This window comes from Tympanuchus pallidicinctus, unplaced genomic scaffold, assembly GCF_026119805.1.
Source record: "Tympanuchus pallidicinctus isolate F22 unplaced genomic scaffold, pur_lepc_1.0 scaffold6, whole genome shotgun sequence".
Lineage (NCBI taxonomy): Eukaryota > Metazoa > Chordata > Aves > Galliformes > Phasianidae > Tympanuchus > Tympanuchus pallidicinctus.
Genome location: NW_026294780.1, coordinates 41,801,122 through 41,821,638, shown reverse-complemented (window position 1 = coordinate 41,821,638; position 20,517 = coordinate 41,801,122). Strand labels below are relative to the sequence as shown.

Sequence of the window (20,517 nt, the reverse complement as noted above, 5' to 3'; positions counted from 1 at the left end):
TATCAGAAAAAAAATACTTGATTTTTCCATATTGCATTTATATTTTGTTTCCACTAATGCATATTCACATCAGTTTGTGGAGAAAAATAAAATAAACAGTTAACTATAAAGTAGCACTGATTTTTAAGCTAAGAGAGCTGGCAAACTTGTTAAACTCATCCAACAATGACATTAACCTTTTTCATCATGAATTTGGTGCTGGAGAATGTTTTCTTATTTATGCTAAATTTAATTTTCCAAAGACTCAAAAGCATGCAAGAGCATTGAAACTACTGAAATTCCCCTGCTGCTCTGTGGCAGAAATTCCATCCAATTTAAAACCTGTAGGACACATTCCAAACTGCAAGAAGCCACATATACGTAAGTTTAAGAACTTCCAAATCTTTCAGAACAGTTCTCATAAGTAGAACTATTGGATAAGCAACATTGCAACATATTGTCAGACTTCAAAGATCAGAAAAAAGATCTGATAGTATAAAATTCCCAGAAAACCAAGCCACTTTTTCCACCAGCCTTCACAAAGTGTCATCAACAATGCCTATGCTATAGTGAGTAGAGATTTTAGTTTTGTTTCTGTCTTAGTTGAACGTGCTATAATGTAGATGAGACCAGCAAATCTCAAAAGATTTACCACAATTTATGCTAAATTATGTCACAAAAAAAAAAAAAAAAAAAAAAAAAAACCCACAACCAAACCAAACCCCCCAATCTCTGAATTTCCATGTCTGTGTAATAGACTGGTTTGAAGGAAATTAGGAGTTACATATTCTTGACACTAGAAGCTATCTCAGTTTACTACTGATCTGGGGAAGTCTGCAGAAATTCTCTTATCTCAGGCTAGAAAGGTCTGCTACAAAAGCCTTCCATGCATCTCCCAAAAAATGATCTCCAAGGATATCTTGCCAGAGTATGAGAAAGAAAACAGCCTGTTTTTTGTTTATTTTTTTTTCCTAGCTATGGCCTTAAAACTAAGGGATAACCTCTCCATATGCTCTCCCAACCCAATTTGACCGTCTCGATTGTCTTCAGCAGGGAAAGATCAAAATATCTTCAAAAACAAAAAACAAAAAAACCAACAAAACAAAACAAAACCACAAAAACGTTGGGAAAGAAAAAGGTGATAAAAACTATTGCAACATCTTGATGGAGTTTTTCATCTGCATTACATAATAGTGATTAGCCCTCTGTCTGCTTAGCCAACAACCGTTTATTCCAGGTTTGCCCCACAGATGTTGCTGGTAGAACATACCACCAGTGTAGAGCTACCAAGCATTTTATATAAGTAGGGCTTACTATTGACATCTTCTAGATTAGAACCTACCCTAGTGGCACAATCAGTGTCAAAGGACATCACAAGTTCCTACAGTCTAGTAAATCTTACCATTTTCCATGCAAGAACTTCTCTTTAAAGTGATACTATAAAAGACATAGATGAGATTTCCCAGTCCTCAGCATACTCTTAGCCTTCCACTCCTCATTAAACTGACAAAAGACATGGAAAACCTTAATGGAAGACAACACTGCTGTAGAGTTCTAAGGAAACATCACCCTAGTCCAAGCAAATGTGTTGCAGTTCTGATTATTACTAAGTTGTACATATAGAGACAAGCTGTCAATGTTAAGAATGACAACATCTACTTTAGAGTCTAGTTTCCAATGAATTTAATCATGAAAGAAGGCTAAAAATAATCACAATGAGCCTCTTGCTGTATTTTCTACAGCACATTTCACAATTTCCAGGCCTTCTTCAATGGAAAGAAAATCAAATATTGCAAAAGTCTAAGCTTGCCCTAACTAAAATCATGAATACGAGACTAGAGAAAGGGTATTATTGGAGGGAATAGATGGACAGAGGTATCCAGTTCCTCGTTTTCAAACATTTGCTATCTGCCACACATACAGTAACTTGGAATAGGTCCACAAGCTATGCAGGAATATGAAGACAGACATCCTACCCAATTCTTCAGCTAAAGTATCGATCTATTTCAGTGACACTTGCAAAGGAAGAGAGTTTCATCAACTCCTTTTCCTTACTGCTTTTCATTTCTACTTCTGACACAGATAGAAAGGTGAGCCCAAGGGATTGAATTAATATGAGCAGCTATTTTTCCTGTCATAGACCTGAAAGGTCACTGGGGTAAATGCTGCACTTGGATTGAGAGACTGTCAATCGATGACTATGCCAATTAATCTGGCAAGAAAGCACAAGCCTTGCACTGGAGGAGAGGCTGTAGGTAGAGTATTGCTCACAGAAGCACTGAAGACTCATCTGCACATCTCAATAAAAAAATGGAGAAAAATTTTGCAGGGCAGCTGGTGACCTCTTGAGCTCTTGTTCTACATACCACATTCTACCTTGATGCTAGTCCAGGTCACTGGTCAGAAAAACGCAGGACTCCTGAGCAACCCTTAATTATCTACCTGCAGAGATCAGGATCCAGATGTAATGAGCAGGATGAGTGCTATATTCTGTTATTTAAGTTCAGTTGAGCTTAACATTGGTCTTAACCACCATCTTTGGCAGTTGAACTTGATTATCTTAACTTGATTACCAACTGAACTATTCTATTTGTTTCATTTCAACAAACTTGATATTGTATTTTTATAAACATTCCTTAACATTTTAGCAGAATTTTGCATTGTATGATGCTAAATTTCCCAGTTAAACTTTAAGTGTAATATCCATCACTGGAGCATTACAGTTGCTTGCCTGGAGGGACTGCCATGCAGTATTCTGCATTAAGGGGTTATCTTGTACAATCCTGAAAGAAAGGAATTTAGCTTCCACAGAAAGAAGCTTATGTGATCTAGAACCAACAGGAGAAATAATATGCAACAACTAAACACATATCAGACACATCAGCAGCTGCATTCTACTGCAACTCTCACAGAATGCAAGCACTACCTTATAGTGTCAGGACTGCCAACTATGTAAGAAACTTTACAAAAAATGGCTAATCTGCCTGAAGGTATTGCCCACATCTGGAGACTACAGCACTGTGCCTAGAAGGATGACCTGCACTCTAAATGTAAATGTTTGCCATTTATACAGTATCCTATTTCCTCTCTGATATGCTAAAAGCAGTTGCAAAACACATTATCAAGAACTCATTACCACTGAGTTCCAGGAAAAACTAATGTAATGAATCCCCAAAGATATGGCCACTATTACATACAATGGATGCACTTAAATCACTCTTGAAAAAGACCAGCAGGCTCAAATAACCATCTCAGATTGCTAGGTAATATTTCTCTCTGCTAAACTCTGAGGCAATCAGAAAGACAAAAGAAAACATTCTTTTTTAAATCTATATAGCTAAAAGCAGGAAGAGGTTGGTTGGGAATGAGAAATGCTACTGTGAAAGTCAACTGTGATGCACAAATGCCAATGTCATGTACGTCCAATGCCATCATTTATTAATTTACTTTATCCAGTTTATGCACAACAAACCACTTGAAGCAGGTCAGCTGCTTGCAGCTGCTGACCTTGCAGGAGATATATTCAAAATCATCACACCAGCTTAAGAAACTGATCCATACTGATCCTGATTAGTGGAAACAGTGATCTCTTGAAGATAACTTTGTATTACACTGATGTCAGTAAGATATCAACACGCTTTTCCTGTGACATAAATTATAATGCTGTCATTCTACATAAGGTGTAAAAAGGAAATCTCTCATAACACAGGTATTTCTGGTTACAAATTACAACTCAGCACTAAGAAATTCAGGCCAAAGGACAGCGCATATTAGTTTATTGCATATTTGCACAGTGTAAGCCAAGCTAAAAGCATATAAAAAGTGCAGGGAAAGAAGAAAAGTTGGTTGTCGTTTTGTCAAAGAAAATGGTCAATAGCAGAAAAGTAGCACAAAGGAAATACCTTAAGATCTCGCCTTTCCAGATGTAAAAGCTCAGAGCCTCGGATGTCATGGCTGATGAAGATTTCTTTGTACTCTCCCAAACTGAGCAGATCCAGCCAAGCAGCAACTTCATCTGTGCCCCATTTTTGAACTACCAAAGTTAAGAGCAAAACCCCCTTAATTTCTACATGCTCAAATGCATTACAAGCAAAGGTTAGGCCAAAGAGAATGGAAAACAGAGTAGAATTGCCGTGCTAGCGAAGGGAAAGGTTAGAAGTGTCATTTCCAGAAAAAAAAACGACAATTTCCTTTTTACATGCAGGTTACAGGTTAGCAGTTAACATGAGAAAGTATCTAAACAAAGTTGGGGCTCTTTGCTTTGCAGCCATGCTTTCAGCTTTACTACAGTTTCTTCAGTAAAGCCTTTAAAACCTCATGTCTCCACAAATTCACATCAAACCATCTTAGGATCAGTGACGCAAAATCTAATGTCGTTCTTCTTTATGCCATTAATGTATTAGTTATCATCCAGGGAGAGGAGAAAGCCTTCAAAAGCTAATCAACAGATAAAATTAATACATAAAACATACTTCATATATAGCAATGGCAGCAAGCAAGTTCAGTTTTAATTAACACTTTATAGTACTAATTAATGCTACAAGTATTCTTTAAGCTACTGTGTTACACAGGCCACGAATAAGCTCTCTGTATAACATTGTTCTCTAAGGTTAGTTGCCCACATTAGTCCTAAAAAACAGCTATGCTACTTATTGGTAAAATTTTGCCACATCATCCAATGCTGATTTAGTTTTGCAGAGAAATGAATCTGAAGTCTAATCTGAAATCTAGAAGACTAATCAACAATGGTAAAATTTTGCAAATTTTGCAGATTGTCCATTAAAAACACAAAGATGTAGAAACAATTGTAGGATCATTTGATCACTGATTAACTCCTGGACATAATATTAAAGAATTAAGTTCATGGATAACAGAGGAAAGAGAGGAGAGTGGAGTTTGTTCAGCTTCCACTAATTAAAAGATCAATATTGGCTATCATGGCTTTTTGTTTGACTTGCCCAACTTACTGAACTCAAATTCATCTGAAATTTAAGAATAACTGGTTAATTAAACCAGTGTGATAAAGGCATCACACAGCTCCTGAAATTTACCTGAAAAACCTGAATTGAAGCTTCATGGGGAAATGATGTGTTTATGTATGGCTTGTATTACTTTTAGTTAATCAACCGTAACCATCAGTGAAGACACAGGTCCTGTTTCATGACAAAAATAGCTGCTATCTAAATATTTGTGCAATAGTTCTTTGGCTCATCTGAAAGTCTTAGGATGCTACTGAATGCTTTCTAAACTCACTGAAGGAAATCTTCATCCTAATGAAAATAGAAGTTAGTTCAGCTGCCTTTTAATTTATCAGGGTCAAGAGTTTTCAGTTTGATGGAGTACAGCATTTCAATTTTTACCAAAAAAAAGGAAGAAAATAGCCCACCTAAACACAAAATTACATATTGCTCAAATGCAACTATTTTTGTTGTAATTTCAGAACACATACCAGGCTGAGGGCTGGTCTTATGCTTCTGAACTTTTTCTTTTTTAAACTTTGGCACTATGCGAAACACTGTACTTCTGTTGTTTCTTTTAGCATAATCCAGAGGGGGATCCTACATGAAAGAATAGACATAGTTACTTTTAATTAACTTTTAACTTTAAATTAAATAGCATACTTGAGAAAGTAATTCATAGTTAATCTCAAAAACTAAGACAAAATTTTACTTCTGTAAAGCATTATATCAGGATTTATTTCCATACCCGTTTCATTTCCAAAATAACCATTCAAAACATTTTCAAGGAGGGAGAGAAATATGTAATAAAAATATGCCCTATGCTTAGAAACTTGCTCACAGCAGACAGCATCATTACTGAAACTACATCTCTAGATTATGAGGAGTCTAATCTGCTCTTTCCTCTTGACAGAAAAATAATTCCAATTAGAAACAGGAAGTATTAATCAAACTCACCTCATCATCATTTGGCTGAAAAACATAATAAAGCCAAGGTATCTCAGCAAGTTTTCTCAACTCTGTTTCCACGCTGTGCAAAGCATCAGACAACAGCTCTTCATGGGGAGCTTCCAACTGCTGTTTATAAGCAGGCCAGAAAAACAGTACTTTTAGTTTTGTTAATATATGACATTTAAAGCTAGGTATGTTGTTACTACACACAAACCAATGCAAATAAACAGTGAAATAAAAGTCTTCGTACGAAAAGGGCTGTAGAAAAATTGAGTACATGGTAGTAGGCCCAAGTTATTATTTGCAAAATATGATGGATCACTTTGTCACAGATAAGAGGAAATGGACAGCATCACACAATCTGGGTCGAAAAGGACCACAATGATCATCTAATTTCAACCTCCCGCTATGTGCAGGGTCACCAACCTCCAGACCAGGCTGCCCAGAGCCACATCCAGCCTGGCCTTGAATGCCTCTAGGGATGGGGCATCCACAGCCTCCTTGGGCAACCTGTTCCAGTGTGTACCACCCTCTGAGTGATCTTGTGCCTTAGCTACGACACTCCATCTCTGAAGAGGTGATAAAGATCTATCTGCACTATGCCTTCTTAACCCGTGACAGAGTGACAGCCACTGCTGCTGGCTGAGGGTGGCAGGAGAAGGTATCACACACGGAAAAGGGACAGGACTGCAGCCCCAGAGGGGAGACAAAAAGCCAAAGTTATCAGTAAAAAACCAAAGAGGAAAAGTAGTGACAGTGTGAAAAGCTTGGGACTTCCTGGCCTACAGGAATTTGGCTCTATCAACAAACACTTTGAGAACCTCACACTCATCCAAAAGCTGCGTTCTTCAGCTGTTGCATGAGTCAAACCTGTGAGGAAGAGGTAAGGCAAACAGCTCATCCACGTCAAAGCTGCTCCAGGCTTATATGGTGTTGGCAAAGCACCATTATGAGGAAAGGAAATGAATCCTGAATCACCCGGAATCACTAATAAAGCAATCTGAACACCAGTTTTTCACTTTGAAGTAAAAGCAGGCCCAAAGCAGTTCAAAATATCCTTTTGAAAAGGGCAGTGATGTTACATACAGGTTGATGTATTTTTCAAAAGTGATATATAAGAGAATCTTCAATCTCCAGCTCTGGAAAAACATTTTGACTTTTTAGGAGTTCAGTGATAAATTAGCAGTCTGCATTCATTTATCTTACCTAACAGAAACTTCTTTCCTTTGCTTCAGTAGTTGGCACATATTACACTTTTCAGAGTAGGGACTACAAAGGTATTGCCATTTAGTATAGCTATATTGGAAATATCAGCCCCATCCTGCTGTGGTGTTTTTTTCTCTTCTAAGGCTAACAGAATTTAGGGAAAGAATTCAGTGCTCATAAACAGACTCTGATCTTTATTTAACCTTCCATTTCTTCAAATTGAACAGTCTTTTATCTTTATACAAATCAATGAAGCAAGCATTTCTTTCTCACTTATCTAATTGCTTGATTTTCAAAGCAAAATATTTTGCTTGAGGACAAAAAACTCTCATCTGATGGTAAGAACGTGTATGCATTACAATTGCTGCTCCTGAAAAATAAAACCAATAGAAACATATAGCACACTTCTGGCAAAAGCTAGCAAATCAGCAAATTTAGGGTAAATTCTCCTCTTACAACACCTAGAAAAAGATTTTTATATCTAAGATAAAATTTAACACTACAAATGAAGCATTTAAAATAATGGATTTTTTAATTTTATAGCCAAACAAAATTTCTCATATGAAAATATTTTATTTCAGTGAGCTCAGATTATTTCACTCAGTTGAAATGAAGCATATTGCCATCCTTCTCCCTCAGTATATGGGAAAATCGTGCTCTGTTTCAGATTGGAAATGTTTTTGTAAAAAGTAAAAATTGAAATGGTGTGTTTGGAAAATATCTAGAAAATCATAATAACATTTTACATTTTTTCCAAGCTGTATTCCAGCCATAATATCTGGGATATTCCACAAATTTTTTCTAGCTAATTCACTATTCAGTGTTACCTAGCTAATACCATGCAATTTATTAATCTTATAGAAGGTGAAAGACTGTATATGTATTTACATTTCTCTTCAGAAGCCATAATGGAAAGACTTGGAGCTGGTAAATGGCAACCAAAGAAAAAAATTATCAAGTATATAAGTAACAAACGCACCAATTTACAGCTAGAGAGGGGAATGAGGGAAAATTGAAGAGGCATAAAATTAAAAAAGAAGAAAATTACAGAAACAATGTTTGCCACAGGAGAAAGACTGGAGAACTGTGTATGAAGGTAGCAGCTGACACTTCAAGAAAACACCCTACATTTCATATATCTCTGATTTAATAGTGTGATTTAATAGTTTAAAGTAGCCTCAGCAATTATAAAATAATGCCAATAAGGCTACAAGAATGCCTTGATATTGTGGACTGTGGGTACTATTCTAACTATAAATGCTGTCAAATGAGTGCAACAGACATCTCAGGAAAACAACTTCCAAGCAATTTTTTATTACAAAAATATCTTTGACCCACGAAGACATATGCACAGACCACAATGAGAAGCAGAACTACAGTATGTAAAAACAGTAGATGGATAAATCAATTAAATTAAATTTTAGAGCCTGTACATAGGACAGCTCAACATGTTGAGAAGTAATGTTTCAACTGAAAACTTTCCATAGTAATGCTATTTCTAGACTACCTCGGCAAGTTACTTAGTCTTAGTGTTGCAATACCAACTTATAACTTTTTATCTAATTCCTCTTCTCAAACCGCTTTAAAAACTAAAAACTTTTCTCTATTGATTCCTCATTCAATCTGAAATGGGGGATTAATATTAACAACCTAACAAAACAAAAAACTAACAAACAAAAAAACCCACAATAGATACACTTAAATTTCCTTGGACAAAACCAATTAATTAATTTTTTTTCCCTTCTAAAACTTCATAAAATAGATCATATGAGCCCAGTCTTTATAACCTGAGATGCACACTCAGATCATTACTCTCTCGAAGGACAAGAGACCTTGCAGAGGGATCTAGATAGATTGGAGCATTGGGAAATCATTGATGGCATGAAACTCAATAAAGGAAAATGAAGGGTTCAAGACCTGAAATGGCTTAATGCTGGACAACAGGCTGGAGAGAAGTTCAGCAGAAAGGAACTCAGTGTGTTGGTGACAGCAGGCTCAGTATGAGCCAGTAATGTGCCCTGGCAGCTAAAAGAGCAAACTGCCCTTTGGGATGCCTTAAAAACAACATCGCAAGAAAGTCGAGGAAGGAGATTTTTTCACTGCGTTTAGTACTGGTGCAGTCTCACCTTGAATCCTGTGTACAGTTCTGGGCCCAACAATATAAAAAGGATATAAATTGAATGTTTCTAGAGAAGGGCAACATATCTGGTAAAAAGGTGGTTAGGTAGTTGAACTTAATGGTCTTTGTAGGAACCTTCAAACTGAACTGTTCTGTTCTATTCTACTTATTCTACTCCATTCCATTCTTAGAACTTAAGTGTTTACTGTAGAACAGACTTATACCATTTTCACTTGTAAAAAGGTATCTGAACCTGCCCCAATAAGTTTCATAGTCTACTTGAGTCCAATTTAAACATTCCTTTTAACTAATAAACTCAACAGTAAGTTAAATACATTTGTTTCTGAATCCAAAGAAAATATAACTTTTACTATTGAGTATATTGATACTCTAAAACTGGACCAGCATAGAAAACCCGACCCCTTTTTTTCTTTTCATAATGTCAGATAAAGGTATTTTCTAATTATACATGCAGGTACAACAATTCCTAAGCAGCCTTCATCATTGTAAGGAGAGAAACACTAGCCAAAGGAGAAGATGAAAAGTCTGTAAGTATCATCAGAAGTTTCTTGAATACTTACCAGTTAGAGGTTACAAAATAATTCCTACTAGATATTAAAATAAAGTTGAGATTTACTTGCCCAAATTAGATCTGTAGAAGTTGGATGTATGTGTCTGAATAGTTCTCACTCCAGGCTCTATTTAAACTCTGAAGGTGGTCACATAATAGAAGTTTTCTGAAATGTTAAGCCTCCAGAAGATGATTTATCTTTTTCTAAGATATGCCTCTATGGCAACAGGGGGCGAATTCAGGCTCAACAGGGATATTATTTTTCTCCACTGACTAATAAAAAGGGCAGCCCAGGCAATGAGTTATAGATATCTGGAGTGAGGGAAGATGCACACTAACCTTGGACAAGAATTTATAACTCATTCTGATTCCAGGCATAAATGCAGTGTAGAATCTTCAACCTGGCCTTACAGAGCTGCTTACTGCACATCATAAATTCTGTGCTACTATTCTAAATCAAAGAACAAATCACACCAAGTATGAGGGAATAAAATCATGTATTTTGTCAACTTACCAAAGGAACTCTTCCTACTAGCAGAGATTCAGTTTCATTATGTAAGGCCTTCACGTTGACAGCTATCTCCATGGCAGTGTTTCTGGTTAGGCTCTGGGGAATGAGAAGCATAAAAATTATTTGATGGGATGCTAGTTGGACTGAGAATAAGCACTTTGTGCTTACTGCATTCACCATGTATTCTTCTAGGAGAAATATATCAATTTATAATGCTACAGTGACAACTTCTTCAGCACTGAGATCACAAAAAAGAAAAATGTATTATCTATTTACTGTCTTTCCTCAACTTTATTTAATATGACCTTATACAATCTTGAAGAGACAGTGAGCAGGCCCTGTGAGATGAATTCATGATTTTCATGGATGGCAAAGGCCAGCAGAAAAGTTGTGGTTCTCATTTAATGGACTGTCGATCTGAATCACCCACCTTATTCTTAGAATAAGTTAGCTGCTAGGCATATTTTAAGAACCAAAGGTTAGCTAACGTAGTTACCATAAATAAGCTTAGGTTAGTTAAAACTCTGTAGAAAGACTCTATCTAATTATTCATCTTTGGGTCCAACCCCTGAAAACAGCATTGCCCATTGTAAAGGAGACTCAGCCCTCTGCTCCCTTTGCATTCTGTGCATAACATTTGAATAACAACAAAGCATGAACATTTCTATGAACACATTCACAAGAATTGACCTGTATGTAGTAATATAATTTGTTGAGCCTTTATCATGCCTCTAATTGTCTGGAGACACATCAAAATGATTGCCTGCAAGCAGATGTCAGCTTACTCTGCGTACTGTTTTTGCTCTTTGCTGATATGAGTCTGGTTTACTCCTGCTTAGAACTATATTAGCACAGCACCTTGCTTGATCTAATATGCACTCTTGCACAACTTCAGGATGAACACCCTGTGTATCTCCTCTACAGATGGATTGAATTCTTCACTGCTTCCTAAAGACAACAGACATATTTTCTTTATGCCTCCAATCCAACTTTCCTTTTGGGTATTTCCCCACCACAACAAAACTCAGATGTTCCACATATTCAGTCATCAAAGTGCCTTTTGAACATCCAGCACTCACAAAAGGGAACATCAGCTGAGTGGGATAATGATGAACGCAGAAACTATATCTTTTGCTTTCTAAGATGCCATATAGATCAGGAGGGAACTCTTCGCCTTCTTTTGTAGATGGATTTTTCCAATTCACATTCACATGAAGAAATTTCAGAATCTTTGAACGTGATTTCTACCAAGTTGATCAGCTATTAGTTGTTCCCCTACTCATGCACAGAGCTGAGACTTCCAGCTGCTACACAATCCAGCACCTTCACAACTGGAAGTACAAAGGCTGCTCCAACTGCCAAGCTTCCTGTTCCATTATATCAGCCCTAAAATCAGAGGTGGATGTCAGTGGCACGGCTGTAGAGCTGAACCTTCCTGCCAATATCCCATTGCATGTTTTTGCCGTGTGACAGATGGCAGCAGAGGAGCAGTCTGACAGAATGGTGCCTGACATGAAACGAAGGTGTGCCATGGAATTCCTCCAAGAAGAAAAAATGGCGCCCATCAACATTCACTGACGCTTGGAGAATGCTTATGAAGACCTAACATAGGATGTGAGCACAGTGAGGCAGTGGGTGATGTGTTTCAGCAGTGGCAGCAGTGGGTCAGCCCTGCTGGTGCAGGCTGTTATGAGCACAGCATGCATAGCTACTGGTAGTAACCATGATAAAGAACAGTGTTTTGTAGCTGAGAATTTGCTCTATCAAACAGTGTTATTGTATCTGTTTGTATCTGATGTAGTTTCTATGGAAATAAAAAGGAGAGGCAATACTTTAGGAGTGATCTGTGAGTATCTCCGTTCACTTTCACCTTAGAAGGAGTGACAAAAAAAAAAAAAAGAGGATACAGCATCCATTCATCTGTTAAGCAATTTCATTTTAAACTTGAGTATGGTAAGTATATTTATGAGCCTTGTTTATAAAAACGTCATTAACTATCACCCAACATGTTGCAATATGTCAACTGGGAGTACAAACTGATTCTATGTCACAACTTCACACATATATTTACTTGTAATGCATTCACTTAAACATAACAAAAACTTAATGTAAACGTCTGTTCTTCCTTTACCTCAGGAAACCTTGGGTTGGCTTTATTTAATGCATGTGAACACGCATTAACAGCATGAGCAAGCTCCTGCTCCAAGAGGCCATGTATTTTTGCTGCTTCACAGATTCTAAAAAACAAAACAAAACAAAAAACAAAACAAAACAAAACAGAAAAATATTTCTTATCTCCCTTAAAGAGCAATTTTTAACAGTATGCAGTATTATCATGGGAAAAAACATACAAAAGTCATGACATACTTAAGAAATACAGTTCTCTGTAACAGAAGTTCAATTGCAAGTATCACTTGAAGCAACTCAGCATCTCATATAAATGACATCCATAAGACTGGAGACTTATTCTGCTACAACATAGCAAAAATTGTACCCAGAAATGTGGGGATCTTTACTCAAACAAAGTGCAAAGGAAAACCATCACTTATTAAGTGAACTTATTTGAAGGTATCTTAAAAAGCATTAAATATTCTTCTTAAAGAATACCCACCAGTATTCCATTACATGCTTTTACCATGTGAAAATGCAGAGCTAATCACAGTGACTATGTTGAAAAAGAGTGTTTCATGGCTGACAATTTGCTCTTTTTTGTTGTATCTACCGTTGCTTCCACGGAATTAATTAGGAAGCATTACTTTCAGAGCAACTTAAGTAGATGCAGCTCTAGACAATTCCTGTTCACTCACTGCAGACCAGAGAAGCCAGAAGGCTGGAAAACCCGTGATCTACATTGTTTTTCTATGTCTATGTAAGTCACCAGCACAGCACAGAAAGAGTATGCACTTTTTCATATTACCAGTGCACTTCAAGAATCACTTCTGATGCTTATGACAGATTATCATTATGATGAATTTAACAGCAGCTTCATAAAACGTTTCAATTAAATTGTTTTTTAAATAAGTTTTTATGTGAAAATTGTTGCATCTTCTTTATTAAAATACCTTCTGAAACAAGCAGTTCTTGAAAACAAGTAAGGCAATGGATCAGTTCTGTACCAGTAGCTCATCATCACCTCAACCCATATATACAAATAAACTGAGATAGGGGAAGTTTAGATTAGATATTAGGAGGAAGTTTTTCACCCAGAGGGTGGTGATGCACTGGAACAGGTTGCCCAAGGAGGCTGTGGATGCCCCATCCCTGGAGGCATTCAAGGCCAGGCTGGATGTGGCTCTGGGCAGCCTGGTCTGCTGGTTGGTGACCCTGCACTCAGCAGGGGGTTGAAACAAGGTTATCATTGTGGTCCTTTTCAACCCAGGCCACTCTATGATTCTAGATTGGTTCAGTCATATTATTGAAGTTAAACACTTCACTTAAGGTCACAGGGATAAGGATTTTGAGTATTAAGAATGAAATGAAAAGCTACAATAACTATGAATGAGTGGATAAATGCAAAAAGGTATGAAGATATGGCAACTTGGGCTCCTTGAATATTAGTGCGTTAATTGTTTACTTGTAAAATATTTTACAAGAACTTTCATGTTTATTGAAAAGTGCTTATATTTAATAAAATGTGAATAAATGGACTTGAAGGAGAAATAAAAGTGGATGAGGAAGAAGTAATGGTGGAATAAAAAGTCAACAGAAGAAAATGTTTGGCTGGTCAGAAGCTGCTGGAACAGGAAAATATTTTATGTTATTTAAAAAAAACACAGAGTCAAACACCTGAGATTGATCTGTCCACAGTATGAATTATCAGGAATGTAAATGCCTATACCTGTTATAGCCAAGATTCCCTCTATAACCAATGGAGAAATATTCCAGGACAAAGGCTCCTCTTGTAAAATGTGCATCAAAAAAGTAAATCAGATGTATAAAGTTCTATAAATACCAGTTAATTGACTATCAAGGTAACACGGCGTTACTAGATAAGATGGGTGCATTCACATTATTCACTTCTAATGTTGATTTTCAGGGTTTTCTTTTTCCCAGTAAATACATTTTTGCTTTTGATTAACATGAGATGCTTCAATCAAAAGTCTCTCCGTAAAGAAGCTTTTCAGGTATCTGTATCTACTGCTCCTTTAAAAAGTCAGTTCTCTAGAGACTGATAATTCTGACCACTTACATACACAAACCAGTTGAGCCTCAAAAAACAACAAAATAACAATAAAATACACACTACGAAGTCTACACATGCACTTGTATGAATGATTCAATCTCGGTATACAGGTTGCCAAATTGAGTTTTCTTATTTTAGTGTACCTTGTAATAAGTTCTTCTGCAGCTTGTGAGCACAGCTGGACCTGTGTGACTTCTTCTTCTGTAGCCAACTCAACAGCCTGTTGAGGGTATAAGGGAGATCGAATGACAGATTTGCAGGAATCGTACTTTTGTTTGTCTTCCCAAGACTTCAGGGTGTTTTCAAAGGCCTGATCAAAACAAATTACACATTCAGTTCACAGCATTTGCAGCACTTTTGTTTATAGACGTAAAAGCATGTGGAATTGCACATAATTTTATATAAATAATATAAGCTCTCTAAATCCTTAAATTACTTTTCTTTTTTAAACTTAGTACAGAGAATGAGTCACTCCTGAAAGTGTCACTTCTCTCTCTTCCTCTCTCCCTCTCATGCCCTCAACAAGTCCCTTCAAAAGTTGTAAGAATGCAAAGGCCCTAATTATACAATTTCATTTTGTGAGGACAGTAAGATCAGATCTGAAAGAAAAGCAAGGTTCAAACCTAAAGAAAAATTGTTAACATTTTAAGAATACATTTTAATAATTCTAATAATAGTTGGAATACAGTTCCAATGCCATTAATTCCACACTAAATTCAAGATTCAGGTAGAGGACAGAGAACTGAGGGACAGCTAAGCCTTTAGCATGGTAATCTTAGATAAGTATGAACTTTAGTGGCTTTGTGACTAGGGACTCGTGTCCCTTCTTTCTGAACTGTCATATAGGATGCAGGGTTAGCAGGACAGAGAGACTGGAGAGAAATCTGAAAAGCTATCATGGAAAACAGACATTATAGAACGCTGCTATTTCTGCAATTTGCTAAACTTCTAATATGTGATTGTCCATATACCTAGGGCCTCAAAATGAAAATATATGAAATTTTGACCATTCTTCTTAGTATGTATTAATAAGAACACAGGAATAGCACTAACATAACTGATAAAGACCAACAGAGAGCTGTGTCACTCATACAAAAGAATGATTATCTAGCTTATTATGGAAGTGACACAACTACAAGTAATTATATGTTACATAAATTGTTACAAAACATTCTTTTAAGCACTGTTTTTTCCTGTTATAAATAAATCAAATTACTGTGGAAAATAATATTAGCAAAGGTGCATCGTAACACACTTTCTGTCACATACTCTGTCTCGTGTTAGCATCTGAGCTCTGTTTTTATGTACAATTTTAATAACTCCTGGGGGCTGGATCCATGCCTCTCCATCGACTTGCACTGGAACCCCTTCATCACCAAGTATGGTGATCTTCACTGACCGACACTGGAAAAGAACAAACACGTTATTTTACTGAGCCATAAATATTAATCAAGCTGACAGGCCACCTGAAATATGTTGATTATGAGGAGCTGTGGCATCTCTCCAGATTGGGCTCAAGGGTGTAGCACTTTCATACTTCATCCATCATTTAAGACGATTTGTTATCCACTAAAATTAAAACACTTTCAGTGCTTTATTAATGCGTGGGGCAGTGGTCATCTAGAGTACCCCCACACTTCAGCATCCCAAACTGATGACAACTATACCATGTCCTTTCAAGCAAGAAACAGACCTGAGCTATCCGGTGGTGCTGCAGTTTGATAACTCTTGAAACTGCCATCTGCATGCTACCAAATACGGCCACAACTTCTAGGATTTTATCATCAAAAGATGGGGCCCCAAATATCTGAAAGGAAAAGAAAATATTCCGTTTTCCATGGTTAACCCAGTGCATGTTAAATGATAAACAAACTCAGCCTTCTTTTCTGCAGGTTCACTTACAGATTCAATTTCAACATTCATTTAAATGTCTTAAAATAACTATACCATCCCTACAAATGCCATACGAGTGAAATATCATCGACAGAAGGCAACTACTATCTTCAAAAAGCAATGACAACAACATTTCAAGTATCTGAATGATATCCCTAGATATAAAAGGTGGCACAGTTCAGTATGCAGACTAAGGAATGTTTTTCAACACAAGATGAAGGGCTAGTTCAAACCTCCACTCAGCTAAGGTATTTAATATCTAAGAGGTTCTTGAAGTTGAGATGAGTAATAGTGTGGGTTTTTTTCCTCAGAAATGCTTATCTTCCTATATTCTGTATTCTCTGGAAACCAGTGTCTGAGCCCACTCTCAGCTTTGATAAATGCTGCTTTAATAGCGAGAAGAATCTTGTTTTCAGTGTAAATAATTATCTGCAGTAAAAGTGAAAACTGCTTTTGCGTGGAACAAACATCCTGATCCAGTCAAGGCTTTGAATTTCCATGAGTTAGCAAAAGTGCACAAAGCCAAGTGTGTGTCACTGGCAGCTGGTGTCCTGCAGCAAAACTCAGACGTGTATCCCAGGCTGGAGTTCAACTCATTCAAGAGAGATAGGGTCTAACCCTACCCCTAAGGCACCTGAAGATTGAGCATTTCATATTGACATGGAACTGGGAGCAACAAGGGAGAAAAATGAGCAGATATGACTCCAGTAAGATTACAGGGGGTAAAGAGACCATTTCTGAATGGCACTCAGGCAAACTTAATTGGCACCATGTGCAAAGTAAGCTGCTTTGATGACACCAGAAGCCATACAAGAGAAAACCCTCAAAAGGAGCCCAAAGCCAAAACTAGTCAGGTTTCGCCCCTTGGAAGTGGATTTCCTGGAGGTGAAGAATAAGAGAATGAAGATCCAGGACTGAACAAACCATCTAATCACTGCAGCAATGTCTTAGGGAGGGTGAGGTTGGGAAACAAGGAAGAACTTTGGTCCCTATTGCTCCCCTCTCCAATGGGAGTCTTCACCCCAGTGCAGTGATGTGGCTTTGGCCTAGGGACTGAGGAAATCCTCTCAGGCAAAAGGCTGCACAGTTGCCATCATTTAGTACCCCATCCAGGTGTCGACTGTCCTCAGAGCATCCCAGGATGGCACTGAAGTAAGTCTAGAACAGACAAGTGTCAAAGAATGAAAACGCAACTGTACTGAGCCTGGAGTCACAGCCATCAAGGCAACATCTTCCTTTTGTCCAGCTAAGCAGAACTGGCAGCATTTCAGATCATCACCATCAATGACATCAGTCACTCAGGACTGCAGTAAAAGCAGTGAATTACGTTCCTAACTTTGTCCAGAATAAACATGTCACTTTTCTGGCAACAGACAACCACAAATATCAATAAAACTGCTCTGAGACATACACACTTGCTGTATGCCAGTATGAAAGCTAGGACAGATCTCTCTCAGTGAAACGGCCAAGAGAGAACAAGATCTCCTGAATAGGAGCTGAGTAGATATTAGAGATGCTTCAAGGCTATGAATGTGAACACAAAGAATATCAAAACATTAGACACCCATAGCCAAATATAAATGTAACTGCCATTCTCTGACACATACCAAAAATAATAAAAGGACATTGAAACGCATTCAGCATTTTGTGTGTGTGTGTGTGTGTGTGTGACTTTTATGTATGTATTAACCAGAGAATCGTAAGTCACAAGAAAGCAAAAGCATTCTGGTGAAAAAAAAAGTCCTGGATTATTGATATTAAAACGCTCTAATTTGCAAGTACAGTTTTAGGGGAGTCAGATCTCACAGTAAATTGGGACATTCAGAATCGGGATAATCTGCTAGCAATTACAACGGCTGCACTGGGCATGAAGCACAGAGCAGCAGTCAGACTGCTTCACACTGGAAAACATTCAGATATCTGAGTAGTGCAACATCTCTTAAGAGATTTGAAGCACAAGGGAAAAAAGCTCAATGAAAATAGTACTTAAAAAGCAGATTACTATCCCCACTTAATTACCAATCAGTAAGTACCGTCCACACTTCTGAATGACCACCCATTAGCTGAAAGCTGTTGGAAAAGGAGGAGGAAAATTTGGATATAAACTCTGTGATCATCTTTGCCCATTTTCCTCATTGTTAGACTGTAACAGAGGAATGTATGCATTGAGAAACCTCATTTACAACAGAACATGACAAAAGACAATGCAAAGTCATGGCATATGTATTCTCAATTAAAAAATCAAACATAAGACAATATGGTTTAAACTCAAGTAGACTCCCTAGAAGGTCACTTCTGTTCAATATTACTCACATCATCTTCCTTGGTTCCTCCCCAGAAATTGGTCCCACCAGCATAGCTGGGAATGTTTAGCACAGCTATGCCCTGCAGGCTTGGAAGAGGGATGTACTGTCCATCACACTGTAATGGATAAAAGCTCATTCAGTACATAAATAACGTGGTAACAGCAGTTGGCTGTTTTAATACATGAATAATCACTAGAGCTGTCACAGAGGACAGACTCATTAATAGGTTGACAGCAGCCTATTCCACCCACACTGCGGAGCAGCTCTAATAATCTTTTCCTCATCGATTTCAGAAACAATTTTTGCAGAGATGATGAGTCTCTACAGCAGAGGTGTTCTATGATTCTTCCAAGCAGCATTTTAACACTCCTAACTGCTAAATTTCTCATACATTTTAACCATGTGCTGTCTATCAAGGATTACAAATCTCTGTGCAATTAGGAAAGCTAATTCTTTGAGTGTACACGGTAAGACAGTAATGCCCACTGACATTACAAAAGCTTTATTCACCCATCCAGTATCTGCACTGCCAAAATTGCAATTTGCTTGTTGGTTAGGTAATCTCATTAAGTGGGGAAAAAAAAAACCCAAAACCCAACACAAAACAAATTGTAAAATATAAAAAACACATTGTGGCATGGCCATAAACATGATAAACGAGAACACCATTAGGACTGTTTAGAGTGGCCAGGCACTGGAATGGACTGCCCAGGGAGGTGGTGGAGTCACCAACCTTGGAGGTGTTCAAGGAACATTTGGATGTTGTGTTGAGAGACATGGTTTAGTGAGAACTATTGGTGATAGGTGGATGGTTGGTCTTGCAGGTCTCTTCCAACCTTGATGTTTCTGTGATTCTGTGATTCTGTGACTTGTATGCATGGCTTCCTGCACAAATAACTCACTGTCCTCCCAAAAGTGTAAAGACAAATCTAGGACTGACTCCAGATTTGTCACCTTGGCTGTGTGCAGGAGTTTGGTGGCGAGGGGTTGCAGGTAAAAGGTTGGTCCTCTTTATCCTCTAAAAATCAAAAGCAACAACAAGGACTACACAATATAATCACAGAATCATGTCTGTCAGGTCAATCTCACTTTACTTGTGATCAGAGGACATTAACAGTGAAAAAATCTTTGGCTACAAGTGCTGTCCTGCAGCAGCACCACCAGCGTGTATTTAAAGTGAACAGGACATCTAAGAATCTACATGCTGGATTCAGTGTCACTTTGGAGATAATGAATTTGCAGGTAAAGTTTCTTTTAAAGAAGATTGCTAAATTACCAAGTTACTAATGCCATGGAAATAGAATTATACAAGTGAAGTAGAAATCCCTAGAAAATAAGGAGGAAATCTTCAGCAATTGTATCAAGAGGAGAAAGAGATGCAGAATATTTCCAGAATATGATTAGCATTTTCTTTTCATGCTTTAATGTCAGCAACAAGACACAGTTAAACATTTCCATCAAAATGTGTCAGTAGCCAACATATGCTCTGATATTAACAGATGCTGCATAGCCATTTGTACTGCAGTAGAAGTTTGCCTCCGATTCCTGAAACTGATATTTTTAATTTTCCAAAGCTGAGCACCTCATCACAAGCTTTAACATAAGGCTGATATTATGCAAGCCAATAATAGATGTGAGTTTTCTACTTGCTGTTTTACTTGCAGATATATTCAAAAATAATTATGGAGAGGTCAGACATGAATGCCTTTTTGAATCTTATTCAAATATCGTTAAATTAGAATTCTATCTGCAGCATATATAATGCTCCTGGTTGTCATTATATTCACTAACTACTGCATAATTCCTTGATAATTATTCAATTGTTAGGTAACAACAAGCT

At 37.4% G+C, this 20,517-nt stretch overlaps 1 protein-coding gene across 4 annotated transcripts in view; it reads right to left on the bottom strand.

The window, feature by feature from the left end:
• Window positions 1-20,517, bottom strand: part of DGKH (diacylglycerol kinase eta) — a 167,328-nt gene that overhangs the window by 12,757 nt on the left and 134,054 nt on the right. For 2 of the 4 annotated variants that reach the window (XM_052705559.1, XM_052705561.1), the window contains 9 exons: window positions 18,685-18,792; window positions 16,172-16,285; window positions 15,748-15,882; window positions 14,622-14,788; window positions 12,427-12,532; window positions 10,299-10,391; window positions 5,895-6,014; window positions 5,429-5,537; window positions 3,882-4,012 (listed from right to left, as the gene is read on the bottom strand). In XM_052705559.1, the coding sequence (XP_052561519.1) occupies window positions 3,882-4,012; window positions 5,429-5,537; window positions 5,895-6,014; window positions 10,299-10,391; window positions 12,427-12,532; window positions 14,622-14,788; window positions 15,748-15,882; window positions 16,172-16,285; window positions 18,685-18,792 (1,083 nt within the window). The remainder of the gene's footprint in view (window positions 1-3,881; window positions 4,013-5,428; window positions 5,538-5,894; window positions 6,015-10,298; window positions 10,392-12,426; window positions 12,533-14,621; window positions 14,789-15,747; window positions 15,883-16,171; window positions 16,286-18,684; window positions 18,793-20,517) is intronic. The other 2 variants (XM_052705560.1, XM_052705562.1) reach the window with 1 other exon arrangement.